At 41.2% G+C, this 21,008-nt stretch overlaps 1 protein-coding gene across 1 annotated transcript in view; it reads right to left on the bottom strand.

Moving 5' to 3' along the window:
* LOC113407488 (proteoglycan 4-like) overlaps positions 1–20,383 on the bottom strand; it is a 38,013-nt gene extending 17,630 nt beyond the window's left edge. The window contains exons 1-5 of the mRNA XM_026656077.1: positions 20,311–20,383; positions 16,221–16,343; positions 12,029–12,148; positions 4,349–4,477; positions 1,735–1,899 (exon numbers count right to left, since the gene is read on the bottom strand). Coding sequence (XP_026511862.1) covers positions 1,735–1,899; positions 4,349–4,477; positions 12,029–12,148; positions 16,221–16,343; positions 20,311–20,383 — 610 coding nt within the window. The remainder of the gene's footprint in view (positions 1–1,734; positions 1,900–4,348; positions 4,478–12,028; positions 12,149–16,220; positions 16,344–20,310) is intronic.
* Between the last annotated feature and the right edge of the window lie 625 nt (positions 20,384–21,008).

Here is a 21,008-nt window from a genome sequence, read left to right as displayed (position 1 = left end):
ACCGTGTGAGGAAATGGGAAGTCTCTCTAGGGTTGCCAACTTTCTAACTGCACAAAACTGAACACCCTTGTCCTGCCCCTTCTCTGAGGCCTTGCCACGCTCACTCCATAACCCCTCCCTCCATCGCTGGCTCTCCCCCACCCTCACTCACTCTCTCTCATTTTCACTGGGCAGGGGAAGGTCCCTTTTCGACCAGACGTTCCGGTGGAGACAGGTTAGATTTTTTTTTACCTTTTCTAGTTGTTAAATACACAAATGGTAAATGTAGATGGTGCTGGGCTGGAAAAAGGATGTGTTCTAGAAAACCCCAGCTTCTGGCCTCACGGGGTTAATGACATATTATACTTGTAATATAAAAGTTAATAGAGTCCAAAGGAGCCTTACGTATTACACGGCCAACCTTAGCGCTGGGCCAAATATGCTCTGACACAGGGCCCAGCAATTTTGAGAGCAACACTGTGTCGGCAATTCTATCCTGTATGTACCTGCAGTCAACCCCAGCATGAGAGCCTGCTGTGGCCCTTCCAGGGGCGTGACCTTCCTCAGTCAGGGTAGCAAACACTCCAAACCACTCCCACCTAACAAACCCACTCACATCCTTCTTCAGAAAAGAGATTTCAATGTGCCACACTGTCTAATCTCCCTCCTACCAAAGTTCAACATGGGTTACCTAAGCCTGCCTAGTGACTTACTTACTATGTAAGTTTTTTTACAAAATTTTGGGTTGACTCTGGTTATATGTAGTTTTGGTGGGCTTTTATTATTTATTTTTTTGGCTTCAGCTGCTTTATTATATATGAAGGAGATTGTTTTTCATTTTTAAAAAAGGGGATAGGGCTATTGGTGCACATTGAAGATCTGAAAAGGAAGAGATGCTGCATTAGCTAAAAGCGGACTTCTGCATGCTGCTTAGGATATTCCGATTCTTCCATGGAAATATATTAATTTTGGTCTCTTTCTGTGTGAACCATAAATGGTGGCTCTGCTCTGAAAAGTGACCCTGTAGAAATGGCAACATGGGGTTCTATGTTTATTGTCCCTTAATGAGTTCTGTATCAAATGTTCTCAGCTTACAAGTAAAATTAGGTATGTTGTCTGCCTTCCAGACCTGAAAACTAAGCCTAGGCGCTGACATTCAAGCTAGGTACATTGCCAGTAATAAAGGTTCAATCTGAACATGCATTGTTTTGTACTGTAGTGCACAGTATATAAAAGCCATTCCCATAACTGACCTGCTGTCCCTTACGCCAACAGCAAATCTGCTCAGAAGCTGCTTCACCATATACTACTGCTCATATGTAATGGGCCAAATTTTCAAAACTTATTCACCAAAACTGTATGTGTATCAGTTGAACCTGATGCACACACAAATATGGGACTTTACAGGTATGGTTCATTGAGGCATTCATTAATGTGCTTCCAATACATTAACCTTTGAAAATCTTTGCCCCACATGTCCTCTCTAAGGTCCTGATCTGGCAACCTGTTCCAAATACCTGTACAGAACCTCAGTGGAGCTCCATGTGGGTTTAATGGTCTGCCCATGCAGAACATCTTGAAGGATCAATACTTAAAGAATTTAATCAGATGCTAAATTAAAAATCTTAGCAAAGAGGAGAGTTTGTGGTAAACCCTTAAGAATTCCTTCAACACAGAAAGACAAGCATGCACTGCTAAACATCAGCTTCTATTATACCACTGTATATACAGTTTAAATTTCATCACAATCCATACCTTTCATGGTATCCTTCACTTTTCTATTGTTTTTGTTTTTAATTTTATTTGTTTGGTTTTTTTCACTGGGGTTTCTTGCTGAAGCCTTTGTTTTCCGAATTGTTGTGGATGACAACAAGGAAGACGATGAGGAAGAAGATTTCTGTTTCTCAGATTCTGAACGTTCTGCAGCCAAGTAAAATAATTGGTGAAAACAGAAAGTCATGCAAAATAAGATGTGTAAGAAGCTAATGCACAGTTTAAAACAAAATTGCTCTCAAAAGATAAAGATTTGGAGTAAATAAGATGATGTGAAGTGTAATTTGAAATTTTTTGCCTCCTTAACCATCAATGAATGGAAGCAACACTCAGTAGGAGGTAGCAGTGCTGCCAAATCTTGTGATCATATTGCATGAAAATATGACCCCATGGCAGCCTCCTTTAATATTGGAAGACTGTGATTTTAGAGCAGAAAGTTCTGAGGTTTATTCCCCATTTCATGTGTGTGTGGCTGAGCTGGTGGCTGTTGTCTATGTAAAGGCAGTGACAGATCAGCTGTAAAGGGGTTTAAAATCAGAAAAAGCTCAGGATTCTAACAAAGAGTGTACAGGACCTGCAGAATAGACTAAAAAGGGAAAGTCCTAAGAATTCAAATTCAGACTTTCTGCCTTTGGAGAAAAAAAAATGGGGACATGGGATAGATATAGGGCCTGATCCTCCTCTAATTCATGCCAGTGGAGTTACTTCAGATTTATTCTGTGAGGGGAGAATCAGGCCCATAATATTTGTCAACCAATAACTTATTTCAGACTATATATTAAAAGGGGGTCATTTGAAAAGCTTGGCCCTTAAATTTTTAATCATATTTAAACATACATTTATCCCTATCCTCTGATTTTAGAATTGTTTGTAATATACACCTCTGAGATATAAGTGGTACATAACCAGAAACCCTGTGGGGCTAAAGGCATTTCAAAGGAGTCTCCCGTACCTGAGAAAAATTGGCTTAGAAGTTTTTTTGTAAACTTTACTGGAGATCTTTAAAACTAATAAACAGGAAAACACTCTAGTACAGGGCTTTTCAATCTTTCTCATATAGTGGACCACTTCATAAAATTTATGATCCCTGGGAGGATCTGCTTCCCTCTGAATCTCCTAATCCCGACTGCACACCTTCCCTGTTGTTATGATAAAGCTTGGTTATCTGACAAGTATTAATAGGAGAATAGTAAGGAGACAAAAGGAAAATTAGCTCACTTTACTGCAACTGCATGGTAACATCTTGGTTACAAGTCCTCCCATTTTATATTCTGCGCTTTATTTCCTCTCCATGAACTTAGATCAAAACCTGCTTGCCTTACTCTTTGTTAGTAGTCCCATTGACTTTAGTCAGATTATACTTGCATATCTAAATTGATCAGGAATTGGCCTTAAGTGTATAAATGCCTAATCTTTCATTGTATCGTATCTCCAAAATATTGTACAGTTTTGTTCTGTCCTTCTATATGATTTGCTTCAATTTTGGTGTTATCTACTATCCGACCTAAATTTACACACCTATTTTCCCAAAAACCTGACAGACATGCAACGTCTGCATGTGGTTCAGAGCAATGCTCATTTAGCTTCTCAAAAAAGCCACTGGAAATCTTTAGATCTGGGCTATTGCTAACAGCAAGCATTGCTGCTTAATGAGTGTTAGACAACACTGTGACAGATCTGTCTCTCTGTAGACCACCTGGAAGTGCTCTACAGACCACTGTCTGAGAAACGCTGCACTTGTAAACGTACTGTAGGAACACTACTGTACTGGCAAAGCATTATAGACTAGGTCTTTCTCCCATTTAACATCTGCAATATACAATAAATGGATTTGGATCCTTGTTAAAGATTCTCGGTGTCTTTTAAAAAGTTAAAATGAATGTAATTTCTTTACCTTTGATCCACTGTATTATCTCTCTATGGGAAATTATTGTCATTATTGCAAACTCCACTTTGCAGGAGTTTTAAAGGTTTATCTGTTTAAAAACCCTCATACATTTGCCATGATTGACCCCTGGTGTTACTATTGTAGTGAATAGAGTTACATCAAGTTTGAATCTGTCCCAGTCAATATAAGCATATGAACTTCAAGGTCACCCTATAATCTAACAAGTTATTATATAATATAACAACACTAGGAAAAAAAGGTGTTTTGCACTTTCCACAAAGTTTGGGTATTTTCTGAAATTTTATGCAGCCTGGCTTAACTGGAGCATCAGACCCTTGCTGTGTAAGTTTCCCCTCTCAGCTCTGTCAACACACTGCTGTCCTGAACTATTGTACTTCTGTTTTTACAGTCCTGGACTCTTCCTGAAATTGCCAATTGTTCATATAATCTTTATTGAGATGTGAATGAAAATCCACTAGGGACCGAAGAGAGATCACCACACTTTTCTAACATTTATATTAGCAAGGATAGATCTTAAAAGCCAATAAGCTCTTCTCTGAGAAGTAGATGATGTAATAAGCTTTATAAATAAGTCTGGTAGCTGTCTGGTAATGTCTCATATTAGCTTTCTATATCCAGAACTGTGGAATGACCTTTAATATTCATTCAGGTAATGCCCAGTTCCATTGCATTTGTATTCTTTCCTACCTTCCATAACTTCATGGGATTGTACTACTTTCTTTGGCTTCCTCTTCTCTGAATTTTTAGATGACCGTTTGGCTGTTGTTTTGGTGACCAAAGGAGCTGTTCTGGATGATGATGATTTCGTAGTAAGTGCTGAAGCCAAGAAAAATACTGTGTGTTAATGGGAGTTCCATTCTCATTCAGCATCAAACATATAATCATTAGCAAATGATATGGAACAGTTGCGATACATTTCCATTATAAGTCTAATTTTGCTCCACTCCCTTTATTCTCCCAAACTTGCAAAAAACCATACACACACACACACACACACACCTCATTTTCAGCCTGAAGCTTCTCATGCTTAATCTAAGGCCAGAGAAGGCCTTTTTTTCTGAAAGATTGAGACCAGTTGAACACTTTTCACTAATGGGATTTTGGGGTGGGGAGGGTGTTCGCTTTTTTAAATTTTGTTTAACTTTTATGTCCACTTACTCTAGCTAAAAAATGTCTTGGGCTACAAACTTTGAACATGTTTTTCACATTGGTCCTCCATGAGAACTATCTCATAGTCAGAGTGTTATCTTTTGAGAGGCCCTAAACATTTTTTAGTTATTTAGTTCATTCTCCATACATATGACAATTTCCAGGAGAGGTGGCCTTCAAGAATTAATAATTCCTTGAGAGAGAGTAGACATGGAGCACGTGGGCAAAGTCAGAGCCAGGGCGGCTCTAGCTTTTATGCCGCCCCAAGCATGGCAGGCAGGCTGCCTTTGGCGGCATGCCTGCGGGAGGTCCCCGGTCCTGCGGATTCGGCGGCATGCCTGCGGGAGGTCCCCGGTCCTGCGGATTCGGCGGCTTGTCTGCGGGAGGTCTGCCGGTCCCGTGGTTTCGGCGTACCCGCCGCCGAATTGCCGCCAAATCCGCGGGACCGGTGGACCTCCCACAGGCATGCCGCCGAAGGCTGCCTGACTGCCGCCCTCACAGCAACCGGCAGGCTGCCCCCCACGGCTTGCCGCCCCAGGCACGTGCTTGGAGCGCTGGAGCCTGGAGCCACCGCTGGTCAGATCCAGATATTAGATTAGTCCCCTTAAGTTCAATTTTGAGACTAAATCGGGGTTTGGGTTCAGATATATTGTCACTGAAATCTCATGAGATTTCAGCTGTGTTCAAACCAGAACCAGAAAATAATTTGGGATCCAGCAGTGAATCTAAACTGTGAATTTGGATCAGGTAGTGAGACAAATAGCAAAGGTTCAGGTAGCAGCCAATTGTCCAGCCATGCCAGAAGAAAAACAGGACGCAATGGAGATAGTTTCACTAGGCTGCAATGTTATTCATTTAAAGTATCGGGCAACAAATTGTACAGTGCAGGTCATTATCCTTTTCTTATTAATTTCCACATAATCCCTGTAGTGGGGCGGCTGCCCCACTCCCTGAATTTGGGGCTCCAGTGGGCCTGCGCAGACAGGGAGCCAATCAGGGAAGGCCTTATAGGGAGCCAATCAGGGCCCAGATTGGAGGGAGCCAATCAGGGCCAGACTCAGCCCTATAAGAAGGCTGCTCAGGACAGGAGCAGGCAGTCTGTCCCAGGCCTTTGACAGGGGAAGGTCTATCTCCAGGCTGGGAGACTAGCACCCGGGACAGCACAGTGCTGGGCAGGCCTGGGGGAGCAGAGGGTAACTCCAGCCCGGAGTCTGTCAAGCTGCAGGCCCTGAAGGGAAGGGCCTAGCTGGTGCGAGGGGCCGAAGGGGAAGCGGCCCAGGGACGTGGACAGATGGAGGGAGAGAAAGAGGGCAGGACGGCTGCCACTAGAGGGTCCCTGGGTTGGGACTCAGCGTAGTGGGTGGGCCTGGGTCCCCCCCCTTGCCTTGCACCCGGCCGACAGAGCGACCATCTAGAGCTGCTCCAACCCCCTCCCAAGAGGGGAGTGACTTTGAGGGTGCAGTTGGCCACATCGGCCAGGACGCAGAGAGGCAGCTGATTGATCCCCACCCTGAAAGGGGGCGAGGATGGACTAAGGGGCACTGCTGGAGGGCAGTGGCTCGAAGAGGACGCCGCGAGCTTGGGAGCAACGCGGGTCCGGACACGCCAACCGAGGGCAAGACGACGGACGGGACACCACCAGGAGGGGGCGCTCCACTGGACAGAGCTAATTCCCGAGACAACCAGTAGGAGGCGTCAGGTGGTGAGTCCCAACCCCGTCACAATCCCCAACCATGTCCCAGCTATCCTGCTGTGAGGATTCTACCACCCTCTCCTCATATGAGGTGAAAAGGGACTATAAAAGCAGAGGAGTTGGCTCACCATTGCTCCAGATGTAGGAGCATCAAACCTCCCTTACTCGACTCTCTTAAGGGTTGCTTTCCTTCAAATCCTTTCCCAATCCACTTTATTCGATAACCGTATCCCTTCCATACCAAGTACCTGCACTGGACATCTACCACAAGTTTTACATGCTAAGTTGCAACATTATAATTAGGGCTTCGTGTTTGTCATGGAGGTCACGGAAGTCATGGATTCCATGACTGTCCCTGACCTCTGTGACTTCTGCAGTGGCCAGTGCGGATGGCCTGAGAGCCGCCTGAGCAGCTCGGGCAGTCCCGGGCTAGTTGCACCAGCTGCTGCTGGGGCAGTCTCGCCCTCTCCCTCCCCTTCCCCTGCCCCCCAGCAGCAGTAGTTTGGCTGTGGGGGGGCTGTGGGTTGGGGTGCAGGGCAGTGCTTACCTGGGGGGAAGGGGCTCCCCAGAAAGGCAACAGGGACTCCCCTCCCTCAGCTCCTAGCTCCACATGCTTTCTCTGCCTGCAGGCACCGCCCCCGCAGCTCCCATTGGCCTTGGTTCCCAGCCAATGGGAGCTGCAGAACTGGGGCTTGGGGCAGAGTGGCGGCAGCATATGGCGCTAGGAGCTGGAGGTCGCCGCTTCCCAGAAGCCGAGTAGGGAGCCTGCTCCAGCCCCACCAACCGCTCCTCCCCAGCACCCGCAGTGCTCTCCTGGGCTGCACCCTCCCAAGCATCCGTGGCACCCCCAAGCACCCATGGCATCCCCCGGGCCATGACCCCTGCAGCAGCCATGCCCCCTCCCCAAGTTTTAATCGGGTATATAGTAAAAGTTATGGACAGGTCACGGGACATGAACTTTTGTTTACTGCCCATGACCTGTCCTTGACTTTTTACAAAAAAAATACCCGTGACTAAAACGTAGCCTTAATTATAACCTACTCCACCCCAGTGGACCCCAGACCTCCTGTGGGGAAGGTGGAAAAAACCACCCTGCGTTGGCCAATCTGGCAAAGAGAGAAAAATTCCTTCCCAGTTCCTCAAGGAAATGGTCAACTAGTGTAATTCCCACAGTCTGTCAAGAGGGAGTCAGTCCTTTTGCCAGGTTCATAGGTGGGAGGGTGGGTAAAAGATGGCTTCACTGGGTATGCATAGGGTATAAATGCGCGCACTTGCGTACCACTCTTCTGGTCAGCAGGAAGGGCAGTGCAGTGACCTTCTCTTGACATCAACCCAACTGCCTCCTGTCCATCCCTGTAACCTTTCCCCCACCTCTCCCCACCCATTGAAGGGGAGCCCTTATAAGAGCCCATGTAAATTGCATGAAAGAAATAGCTAGAGCTCAGAAGATGTACAAGCTTTTTTTTTTTGTTGCAATCAAAGACGCTTATAAATATCATAAGAGAAATAAATGTAGCTTATGCATTTTTAACTATTAGAACTTTCATGTGATCATCCTTACACTCATTGAGTAGTCCCTTTCTCCCCAAGTAGTCCCATGGAAACCAACGGGGCTAGTGACACATTAAGCTAGTATTCAAGGTGAATAAGACTGGCAGAATAGAGCCCATAATTTATATTGAGGAATGTATGCAATTATTGAATGAAAATGCTTTGGGGCCTGGATCAACTCCTAGTGAAATCAGCAAGAGTTGGATCAGGTCCAGGCAGGTGACTTTTCATGAAAAAAAAATAGAGGAGGATGTAGGACAAAAAATTACCTTTAGAAGTTGTACATTTTTTTAAATCTTTTTTTACTTGGGAGTGCTATATTAACAATGATTTGTGTGAACTGTTTATTGAGCTCCACCCCGGCAATGCATCAAACAGTGAGGTGGCAAAGTTTGCAGATGATACTAAACTGCTAAAGATAGTTAAGACCAAAGCAGACTGTGAAGAACTTCAAAAAGATCTCACAAAACTAAGCGATTGGGCAACAAAATGGCAAATGAAATTTAATGTGGATAAATGTAAAGTAATTCACATTGGAAAAAATAACCCCAACTATACATACAATATGATGGGGGCTAATTTAGCTACAACAAGTCAGGAAAAAGATCTTGGAGTCATTGTGGATAGTTCTCTGAAGATGTCCACGCAGTGTGCAGAGGCAGTCAAAAAAGCAAAAAGGATGTTAGGAATCATTTAAAAAGGGGATAGAGAATAAGAAGGAGAATATATTATTGCCCTTATATAAATCGATGGTATGCCCACATCTTGAATACTGCATACAGATGTGGTCTCCTCATCTCAAAAAAGATATACTGGCACTAGAAAAGGTTCAGAAAAGGGCAACTAAAATGATTAAGGGTTTGGAACGGGTCCCATATGAGGAGAGATTAAAGAGGCTAGGACTTTTCTGCTTGGAAAAGAGGAGACTAAGGGGGGATATGATAGAGGTATATAAAATCATGAGTGATGTGGAGAAAGTGGATAAGGAAAAGTTATTTACTTATTCCCATAATACAAGAACTAGGGGTCATCAAATGAAATTAATAGGCAGCAGGTTTAAAACAAATAAAAGGAAGTTCTTCACGCAGCGCACAGTCAACTTGTGGAACTCTTACCTGAGGAGGTTGTGAAGGCTAGGACTATAACAGAGTTTAAAAGAGAACTGGATAAATTCATGGTGGTTAAGTCCATTAATGGCTATTAGCCAGGATGGGTAAGGAATGGTGTCCCTAGCCTCTGTCTGTCAGAGGGTGGAGATGGATGGCAGGAGAGAGATCACTTGATCATTGCCTGTTAGGTTCACTCCCTCTGGGGCACCTGGCATTGGCCACTGTCGGTAGACAGGATACTGGGCTAGATGGACCTTTGGTCTGACCCGGTACGGCCTTTCTTATGTGCTTATGTTCTTAGCCTAGTAGAGATTGAAGTGATTGGAATCAACATTGCAGAGAGGAGATAGGATCAACATGGCAGCTTGAATTTCAGCAGCCACGACAAGGTCAGGATATAGGCCAACTCTGCAAGGTGTCCCCTAAAATCTTTTTTTTAAAGTAAACAAATAAATGTTAACTGGTCTAACTGCCAGTTAGCTTCAGCCATTCAAAAATGGTTTATTGCTACAGCTTTAGGGAATTCAATGAAATACAATAAAATTAAAATGTGAATTTCATTTTTCTTCCTACAGATGAAGATGATTGTGCTCTAAAAAAAAAAAAAAAAAAAAAAAAAGTCAGGTCTGATTTTTATTAACACTAAGACCCTTTTACCCATCATGCTGGAAGTGTACAGTACAGGGGCCTTAAAGTGGCTCTAAATTGGTCATTGATTTTGCTCCTTTGCAAATAACCCTGACCACTTGTCAAACTCTTAGGGGACTTGCGGCCCAAGATAACAATTTGACTGAATTTCATTTTAGACAATTCTGTACATTTTCTGTCACTCTTTCCATTGCTGCTACAAAATGAGACTTGGCAATGTGTGTTATGACATTTTTAACATGGTACAACGTGATATTCATTAAAAACTTTGGTAAGACATTAAAAAAATTCACCTTTGTTAGGTCAACTATTCTTAAGTAACCTTGCTTGCTTGCTATTTAAAGAGTGTCCACAGACTGAGCAGTGAAAGCAAAAGAGGTGTCTACCATTCGTATGGATTTCCTCCAATTTAAACATTGAATAGCAGATACACACCTAAGCTTTGGAGCAAAATGTGGTCGCCTCCCTATTTTTCTCCTTTGCTATGCAATGCTAATGTTACTTGCAGATCTATGATGCAATTGCTTTCTCTGGGAAATTAGGGGAGGTGGAGTGAAAGTATTCACTATAAACAAAACTTTGCTTAGATAGTTTAGAAATGAGCAAATAATTTAAATATTTTTGTAGGCAATAATTCTGCAGAAGAACATAGTATTTTTAATCTAGTTCTTTCTGCTCTTGCATTAGTAAGAGAAGGTCTTATTTTAAGCACTAACTGAAAAGAGTCAGTGTTGAAGCAGAGGTCTGAGAAAGCAGGAAGCAAAAAGGGTAGGGAACCCAAATCAGTGATGAAAATCAGACAGTGTCACCTGGTGCACAGAATCTTCCTAGCAGTTCAAATGGACAGAGGGAAACATTCAAAGGCAGCAGCCTGGTAGTTTAGACCTTAAATTCACGTGATGTTCATGAGTTAGTACAATATTCCCAAGACTTTAATTAGATGTTTTCACTTTTTCACACAAAGTAAAACAAAAAACCTGGTAGTGGTTGGTTAAAAATGTTCTGTGAACAGAATAACATTTGGGATGGTAATTAATTTTTTTTTTCACAATGTTCATGTTGATTGTTGAACTGCTGACTTTAAAATTGGCTACAATAATGTCCTGGAGATCCTGTGATCTCAGAAGGCAGTATCTCAGTGCCAGCTGCATATATCAGTTTCATGCAGATAAGGGTATTAAGGCACAGATTCAGCAAAGCACTTAAGCAGATGCTTAAAGTATATGCTTAAGTGCTTTGCAGAATAGGATGGGATTGCTTACATGAGTAAAGTTAAGAATGTGCTTCCATGCTTTGAATCCATGTCTTAGTGCTACTGAAAGCTTTAGAATAGATCTCCCTGGAGAATGAAGTTCTGCCTTTATCCATAGAACAGGTGCAGCTTGGAAAGCAGCAAGACATGGTTTCTCACACTACCCTGCCATATACATATCAACCCTAACCTACAGGGAACACCTGCATGGGGAGTGGGGGTGTGAATTTTCTTGTCTAACCTCTCTGTACCCTACGTGCATAGAGTCAGATTCTCTGCAGGTAGAGTAAATTTCAGACTATATCCCATTACCAGTACTCTGAGCTATCCAGTTCCCCACACTTAAACCTTCAAATTCTACGTTTGCATGTAATGACATTGAAGTCAGTGGAGTTATACCTGCAAAGAATCTAGGCTTGAAAATATTATTATAAATCATGGACCTAGAATTGTGGGGGTGTGGATGTTCCATATAAAGACTAAAAAAAAAAAACAAATTTAAAAAATCATTCCCTACAAATTCTTTTCTTTCTGGTGATTTCAGCAGTTCCTGTTCATAATAAAGCTCCTACTCTTGAGAGTCTGTTTTGTTAAAGAATTTTTTTTATCACTAGTTAAGGACTGTATGAAAGCATTAGCAGTTAGAAGACTCAGAAGGTAGCTCAGAGCAGTTAATTCAGAGAAGAATGCCAGTAGGTATTTCAGAGCATCTATGTTCAAATAAAGGAATGTAACCAGACCATTCATTTAATCACCTCCTCATAGTTCCTGTTTTCCATATGCGAGGGTTCTGTTAATGAAAGGGAATGATTGATGCTATTTCCATTGAAGTTAATGGCAAAATTCCTTTAATGTGAGCATTATTAAGTACAACATATGTGGGGCTCTTAATCTGCTACAACACTTAGGCAGCTATATTAAATACATAAAATACAGAAAGCCATTTATAAGGAAAGTACACTCACCTTCTTCACAATGTTTCTGATAGTCTGGACAGCATTTCCCAAATTTTTCGCAGTCTGCGTCACAGTCACATTCTCTCCCTCTTACAAAAGTTTCAAAGCAGCGTCCTTTACAGGAGAGTTCTACACAAGGCAAAGCAAGAGGTTCAGCATTATTGCCCGCTTTTGTTGTTGTTGTTGTCCTACAGTGGAACCCTTTTATAGTGAAGTCATTAATTTTTGTTGCTATAAAGAACAACTTCATATAAGCACGTAGTCACTCTGAGTTTGATCTAAAGCCCATTTAAATCAATGTAAAGACTCCAATTGCTTTCAGTGGGTTGGGAATCATGCGCTGTAACTGGAACTGCAGTTTGCACATTGTGGTGTACTGAAACAATTTAGAATTTACATTCTGCTTCACTAGAAGCTGTTTCATTATCTCAGAGTTCACTATAAGAAGGTTCCTTTGAACAGGATTTCCTTCCCCCTAGTCAGAGGTGATGTCTGTGAAATATTGGGCCAGATGTAAAATGTTTCAAATAGGGACTGAATTTAGATTTAACAAAAAAGTTATACTGGGCCAGATTTTCAAATGGGCCCCTCAATCTCTACACCATTTTGCATGAGCAATTATTTGTGTCGCCAACATTAAAAATAGTGCACATGAAAAAAAGGATTTGCTTGAACATGTCATGGGTTAGACTATCTGATATACACATGCTATTTTTGGAACGTGCAAATGGCTATGCATAGAAAATTACACAGTCCTTTTCTGCAAATTTGTCCCCAATGTTAATTAAGTACAAAATTATTTTTGTACCTTTTCATAATGTAATATCAGTACTAATATTTAGATGTATAATTATATAGTATTAATTCATTTTGAATTGTTATCTATTCTTAATAATCCATTGGGGCTTAACTTTTAATAACCACTACGTTTCTTGCACTGCATAATAAATAGTAATGGTCAATTTATCTGCTTGCAAGAGTGTGTGCAGCTCCCATTAACATCAGAATTTTATATAAATTACACATTTAAGGACAACATTTGGCCTTAAATGTTTACAGTATCTTAACATATTTGTTGACGTTGTATAGGATGTGTATTACAGATACAAATTTTACTATTTCAATGGTCATATTGGACCTGAAGTCACTGGGAGTTGAGGATACTCAGTACCTCCCAGAACCGGGATCAAAATAAGCAATCAGTTGGTAGTTACACTATTTAGCATACAGGCAATGAACCCAATCCTGTAGCCTCTCTCTGCCTGAACTTCCTATTGAAGTTCAGCTCTGATTATGTGCAGGGCTCAAAATCCTATTTTAGGTTAAATATTAATTAAGTGCTGGTAGGATAATTTACAGCCAGATTCTGACCTCACTTACACCAATAGAAATCCAGAGTAGTTCCACTGATGTCAGTGGTTTATCTCCCGATATGTACCACTGTAAATGAGATCTGGAGTTGGCTCTTAAATTACAGTGATAAGAAAAGTTGCGTTCATAAACATCTCTGACATCCTGCTAACGCCAAAATCAATTAGTCAGTCATTATGCTCCATGGGATTACTCACATATTTAAAGTTAAGCACATGTTTAAATGCTTTGCTTGATCAGGGCCAGTGTGCTCAGCAAACAGAACATATAGCAACATTTTTTAAATCACAAAGAGCATGATTTTTAAAGGTTTTTAGGTACACTGCCTGTCTACCTCTGGACCTTTAAAAATCTAGCCTGTAGTAACTAAACAGGCTATTGTATAATAAAGAAAATCTGCAACATTTAATTTCAGACAAACATATCATTCAAGAGAATCGAAGGAATATTGAAATTGCTCAGCAGGTTAACGTTTTTGTCTTATTCAAATCAGGTTTATGTGAGCCATCAATACACTCAGTTTAATATTTATGACTGGATTAGGGTGACCAGATGAGGGAAAGAAAATATCGGGACACATGGGGGGGGCGGGGGGGGAGTGTGCAAAAAAAAAAAAAAAAAAAAAAAAAAAAGCGGAGTCAGTCCCGCCGGCGGAGCAAAAAAAAAACAACCAGCGCTGCCGGCGGATATCAGGACGGTCCTGATTTTATCGGGACGTCTGGTCACCCTAGACTGGGTTAATCACAATGCAGGTCCCTTCCATAGGGCTATTTGTGCAGTAATGTACCACTTAGTATGAGTAAGGGTAACAGAGTTGCGACTTATGATTCTGTAATGATAGAACTAAAAAATCCTACCCTAGAATGTTTCAGCATTGTTAGAACTGCAGTGAATAGTACACCATGGTTATCTTAAGGGCTTGTCTGCATTGAGCAATTAGTCCTCACCAGAAAGTATAAATTATAGTGCACACTAGCATGTTGCACACTAACTGGCCCATGTGGACCCCGCTGGCACACACACACACAAAGTTCCCCAGTGCACGATAACATAGTATTGTTTTAAACAGGACTATATTAACGTACACTAGCGAACTTTTAATGCACACCAGCAGAGTCCACACAGGCTAGTTAGTGTGACACACTTGTGCACCCTAGAATTCACATCCCTCTGGTGCAGATTAATGCACTCTGTGAACAAACGCTTAGTCATAAACATGAATTTAATGCATTGCTGCCTCACAATTAACCTAATTTGCCAAAATCCTTGTAAAAACAGATCGAAACACGCATATTTGCACTGTTCAGGGGCATGTCAATTATAGGAAAAATATATCTAAGTCCAGTATTCATTCTATCTTCTTCCCCATCAGTCTCCCACACAACATTTTCAACTACATGGACTCAGCAAATAGAAACAGAAGTGAGTTTTTAAGATGGCAAATTTCAACTACCATATATACTCGTTCATAAGCTGAATTTTTTTAGTAAAAAAGGGAAGCACCAGAGAAGGGGGTCAGCTTATGAACGGGTATAGGGAGGGAGAGGTGGGACGCAGCCCCTCCCCCCAACAGAGGGAGCAAGGAGAGGCAGTACAGCCAGAAGGGAAGAGGCGGGGCCAGAGTCTCTCCTCTTCTGGCCACGCTGCTCTCCCCCCAGCCTCTGAAGCAGCAGCAGCTCTGGCTGGCAGGCTGCAGCCATGCCGCTTGGCTCCGCCCCCCAGAGCAGGCTGTGGCCGCGCCGCCTGGGCGCTGGAGCACGCTGTGGCCGTGCTGCCCGGCTCAGCCCACTGGAACACGCTGCGACCGCGCCACCCGGTCTGGCCCACCGGAGCAGGCTGTGGCCACGCTGCCTAGCCTGCCGGAGCAGCTCCAGCCAGGTAAGAGACATCCTCCCCCTGGCCCTCCCCAGATAAGGTGGGGTGGGATGGGATGGGAAGAGTGTAGGGGTCCTGGGGTAGGGGTGGGGTCATGTGGGGGGTGGTCACAGGGGTTACTCCCCTGACTCCCAGCTTCTTACCCCCCAAAATTTCCCCACCAGTTGCTGTACCGGCCCGTCAGGATAAGCAGTTGGCGCGCTGGGACACTTTGTTTACTTAGGTTTACCTCCGTGCCTGCGGACACTCGAGGTAAACAAACCATCTCGGCCCACCAGCGGCTTATTCTAATGGCCCGGGAGCCAAAGTTTGCTGACCACTGAATTATAGGGTCAGCTTATGAATGGGTTATAAAAATTTTCCATTTTTACTTATCCATCTTGGGAGGGTCGGCTTATAAACGAACCGGCTTATGATCGAGTATATACGGTACTTTTTCTTTAGAATGTATAGGTCCATATTGAGCCATCAGTTTTTTAAACAGGAATACCTTATTCAGTAGTGATTTTTGGCTTAAAAATTGATAGCACAATCTGATGCAAAGTCCATTGAAAGACTTCTATTGACTTCACTGGGCTTTGAATCATGGCCTTTGGCCCCCACGGTTTTTAAAATGTTGCTTTAAAAAGTTTTTTAAAAAAGCACTGAACAGGATTGGCCCCAAATTGCAGGTAAAATATTAACCCCTTCTGTGCTGCTCTGCCAGTCTTTAAAGCAGGGCACTTTTCTTAGTGACAGCCTAATTATTGTAAATGTGAATACTGGACTTTTTGAAGTGGTGATTATCCATGAAAAACTTGTATTCAGACATGATACAACATTTATGAGAAGGAAACGAGAGACACAGTAAAGCGAAAGAGACGTATAAACATTGAGAAGAGCACAAGGTACAGGTGCAAAAGGAAATAAGAGCAGAGCTCATCATTGTAGAAACTGACTGGGTTTAACAACTTACCCTCTGTGCAGAATCTCTTGTAATCGTGGCAGCACTCCATGTAGTGTAGACAGCTATAATCACAATGGCAGGGAGCATCTCTAGAATACCCTTCCCCACATCTCCCTGCACAGCTTGATAAATCTAAAATCATACAATACTAGTTTTAAACATTGCCAAACTAGAATGGTTTGTAAGGAAACAGCGAATGGCAAAGTAGTAAAATGATTTTGCTTATAATGACTAAGCAAATGAAATCCTTAAGGGGGGAAAAAAAACAATGGGCCCAATCCATCTCCCACTGATATTTATAGGAGTCTTTCCATTGTCTACAGTAGGCCTAGGATTGGGCCCTATATTAGGGGGTATAATAGTTGCAAAAGAAAAGGTTTCTGCTATGGGATATTTTCAAAGTTTGGATGCACTAATTTAAGTCAAACCCTGATGTGGCTTGTAGGAGGCAGGTTTCTTCTTTCCAGTTAAACCAAAATATATCGACTGCATATGAAAAAAATATGAGTTGTTTTGCTCCCACTGAAATCAGTGGCAAAACTCTCATTAACTGGGAGTTGGAGTGGGCCCAAAACATGTTAATTTGTGTGTATTCTTTGAGCTATATTGAATACTAAGATCTAGAATGCTGAGCTATGGTTAGGGTAACCAGATAGCAACTGTGGAAAAAACAGGACGGGGGTAGGGGGTAATAGGCTCCTATATAAGAAAAAGTCCCAAAAAAGGGACTGTCCCTTTAAAAACGGGACATCTGGTCACCCTAGCTATGGTCATATTATCACAATGCATAAATTCATATTCTACTTTAAAATTAGAAATGAGCCTGAGCTTACAAATGCAGACAGATTTCAAACATACTAAAGTTCAGGGGTTTTGAGGTTTCAAGTTTTGGTTTGGTATACTATGGAAATAGATAGGGGACAACTGTAGAGTGACCAGATGTCCCAATTTTATAGGGACAGTCCCGATTTTGGGGTCTTTTTCTTATATAGGCTTCTATTACCCCCCATCCCCTGTCCCAATTTTTCACACTTGCTGGTCACCCTAGACAACTGTGTGGTTCAGGTCTGCATCCAGTACTGTGTTTGCTAACTTCAATTGCCCTAGTTTTGGGAGTATGTTGAATTGGGGATTGGTGCGTGGCCATCTGTCATACTGAATGAGTCACTTGTATTGTGAGCTATCAGCATTTGTATTTTACTGGTCATAGCTTAGAAAAAGCAACTGACTGGTAAGACCACACTTGTTTTCCATCTCACCTTTTAATTTTGCATCCCACTGATGATGACAATGTTTAATCTGAATAGAAAGTTTTACTTCTTCAAAACATTTTGCAAAAAATTAGGTAATAAATTCCAGATGGAACACTGAGACAGTGCAATTCTGCTATGAAAATAACTGTAAAAATGGCTCTATATGGCTTTCAATGTTTATTTTGTTTGGTGACTTCCAGAACAAATTTGCTCCAATTACAAATAAAAGATTATTTTTTCCAACTGCAAGCTCAACCTGGGATCTGAAAGGCAAGCTAAATTCTTGCATGCTTATCATCAGTTAACAGAAATTCTGAAGGCCATATTCTGCTTTCAATTACACCTGTGCTATCTCAATGAAGGCTCTGTGTGGTTACAGAGGTATAACTAAGAGTCTGTCTACACAGAAAAAGCTATCAAGCTAGCACAGGCAACAACAGTGAAGATAGCTCAGCATGGGCTTCAGATCAGGCTAAGGACCCATGTGTGTGCTGGACTCCTACTACCTATGCTGCACTGTCTTCACTGCTTTTGTTCCAGTAGTCCAGAAGACATACCTTAAATGCAGAATCAGAAGGCACTGGAGATGCACAGGTGCCACTGACAGCATAATTAGGGCTGTATAATCTTTATTACTGGTGATGATGCGTAGGAGCAGGAGACAACCCTGGTTGACTTTCAGATCTCAGGTTGAGTTTGCAAGGCTGCTCATTTAAAAAAGTTGTTTTGCTTGTACACGGGTGAATAAGATCACAATACAAAGGAATCCTGTGATGTTGTTCTGACAAGTGACTGTAAGAACAAGACTGCACTTTAAGGGACTGCCTGATGTCAGAAAGGGAGTCAGTTTCAGAACTAGGATTAGAATTTAGGAATCATTGGGTCCCAGCCCGGCACAACAGGATAAAATATATTCTTTCTTTTTGTTCATATGGATTCTTTATTTTCAGCGGAGTAACATTCATCTTACAGAGTGGCTTCAATGCTGGGAGATCACGGATAATCAAAGATAGTGGGGGAACTCCCTAGCTGTGCATTTAGAGATGAAAACCTAAGTGACAGATACGACTGTTTTCACAATGAAATCACCACAACTTCTAATTGTAGTCCATTATCTTGTTCTTCTATATCATACAATCATCTTGGAACAATACCCCCAGTAAATGAAAACACACTAGCGTACTAATAGCCTCCCCTTCTGGAATTGAAAAATGCAAGGGAAGCATCCTTAAATCTGAACCAGGAGACTGTACATTTAGTAAACAAGCTGAAAAAAAGACTCAAGACAGTGAATTGAAATCTTGAGAAGCAACAAGAAATAACACATAACACAGCACTGGAGACAAGAAACATTTTCAACAACAAACACTGTACATATGTGTGTGTATCAAAAGGAGGGGAGGAGTTGGGATAAAAATAATAATTAAACTCTGCATTTACATAGCACTTTTTATTACAAAGGCAAGTAACTATTTTCAAAAACAACAAGGAGTCTGGTGGCACCTTAAAGACTAACAGATTTATTTGGGCATAAGCTTTCGTGGGTAAAAACCTCACTTCTTCGGATGCATCCGAAGCTTATGCCCAAATAAATCCGTTAGTCTTTAAGGTGCCACCAGACTCCTTGTTGTTTTTGTAGATACAGACTAACACGGCTACCCCCTGATACTTAACTATTTTCACTTGCAGTATTCCAAAGAGTAGCTGCGGTTCTAAGGTGAAGTAATTTGTCAAAGGGAACACTATGAGTAGGTGAAAGAGTCAGGAGTTAGAACCCATGTCTCCTCACTACCAGCCTTATGCATAGCTTGTTACACCACAGTTGCCCCTCCATGTAAGAGAGATGGGTGAGGAGAGAACACAGGTGAAATCTGGATTCAAGATTAAAAGACAATTTTATGAACTGTAGGATGAGAAGTTATTTCTTAAAAGAAACCCAACAAAACCACAATTGGTTTTCGTGCATTCTTTCCTGGCAGTGAGTGTCTGATCCCTGTTGAAGTCAATGCAAAAATTCCCACTCGCTTGAAAGGGAGTTCCATCGGGCCCTGAGTCGATAAAATTTGATTCCTGCCTTGTAAAGAGTGAGAGCTGTTGAGAACTTTTTTGTGTTACTGCTATACAACTATGTAATATCGGCTACTGTACTTAAGTATTTAAGTACAGTAGCCGAAACTTAAGTATTTAAATTGCTTAAGAATTATAGCAGCAAGCTTAATATTTGCTATGCTGTAGTTCCTTCCATTTTTCAAAAAAAGACGCTATCTTGGTTAGTAGATGCCAAGTTTTAAGAGAGAAATTAAAAGAATCTATAATATTAGAGAAATTAATGCCACTAGAAGATTGCATGGTAGTATCAAAAGTGTGTTCAGATAATACGTTACTGACAAGGAAAGTGTTTAGTTAGCATGTTATGTACATGCCTTGTTATGATTCTGATCAGTATCTAACCACTCCTGGCCAAATTAATCAGTGATATAATTGCAAGTACTTCACTGGATGATATCAGCAATGGATTTGACTAACTATATCATTTAGAGGGCAATAGGATATGCAGCTTATATCTACAGAAAGAGAGTTATAGATACACACAAAGCATGTACATATACATTTTATGACATTGAGATTTACAAATTATTCCACTTAAAAGATCAATTTATATTGACATATGTTTTAAAGGATTCTCAGATTTTGGCAAACTGAATCATGATAGCCATGTTGGTAAATTAGTTATAAAATGTTGTAGTTTCTTAAGACATGTTTGCAATGAAGGAATCATTTATCTGTATTAATTTATTTTTCCAAATATTCCAAACAGCCTTCTTCGGCTTTGTATGTTACAATACCTTGAGAAGAAGCTTGCTGAATCAAGGATGCTGAAAATAACACCAGGGATATGTAATATATATTCCACACCATGGTTAACTTAGGTACTGAATCCTTCCTGAAAAGAAACACTGTATTTAAAATACTCTCAGATCAATATATGAAACATTATTTAGTTTATACTAAAAAATAAAATGCAAATGAATGCTTTAGTACCTAATAAAAGTCACGTAACAACTTAAACATCAGTTTGAAAATATAGAGAACTTGATAACACAGAATTATGCCATGTATCCCCTAATAATAAGTTGATTATGCATTAAACTTTGCAGAAAAAATAGATGTAAATAACATCATTACTTAAAGTCTGTTTCTGTAAATTATAGCAATTAATGGAGTTAATATTTTTCTAGGAGTCCCTAAATGTGAGGAACACAGTAAATTAGATACATTTATTTAAGCTGCTTTTCTTTACAATGATTTCAAGATAACAATTTCTAATTATATATTTACTGGTAAAAAAACACTTATATATTTAAAAATTGCTGTCAAAACAAAGGTTGTCAGACAAATTAATCAATAGAGTAGGTAAAAATGTAATCCAACAAACTGTTACCCAGATATCTCATTATTTTTTAGAACAGTGGTTTTAAACTTTTTTTCATTTGCGCACCCTTTAAAATATGCAAATGAAGGTGTGGACCCCTTTGGAAATCTT

The sequence above is a fragment of the Terrapene carolina genome, unplaced genomic scaffold (genome assembly GCF_002925995.2).
Source record: "Terrapene carolina triunguis isolate 2854851 unplaced genomic scaffold, T_m_triunguis-2.0 Scaffold211, whole genome shotgun sequence".
NCBI lineage: Eukaryota > Metazoa > Chordata > Testudines > Emydidae > Terrapene > Terrapene triunguis.
The sequence above is the reverse complement of the archived record's forward strand: the minus strand, read 5'-3'. Positions and strand labels throughout refer to the sequence as shown.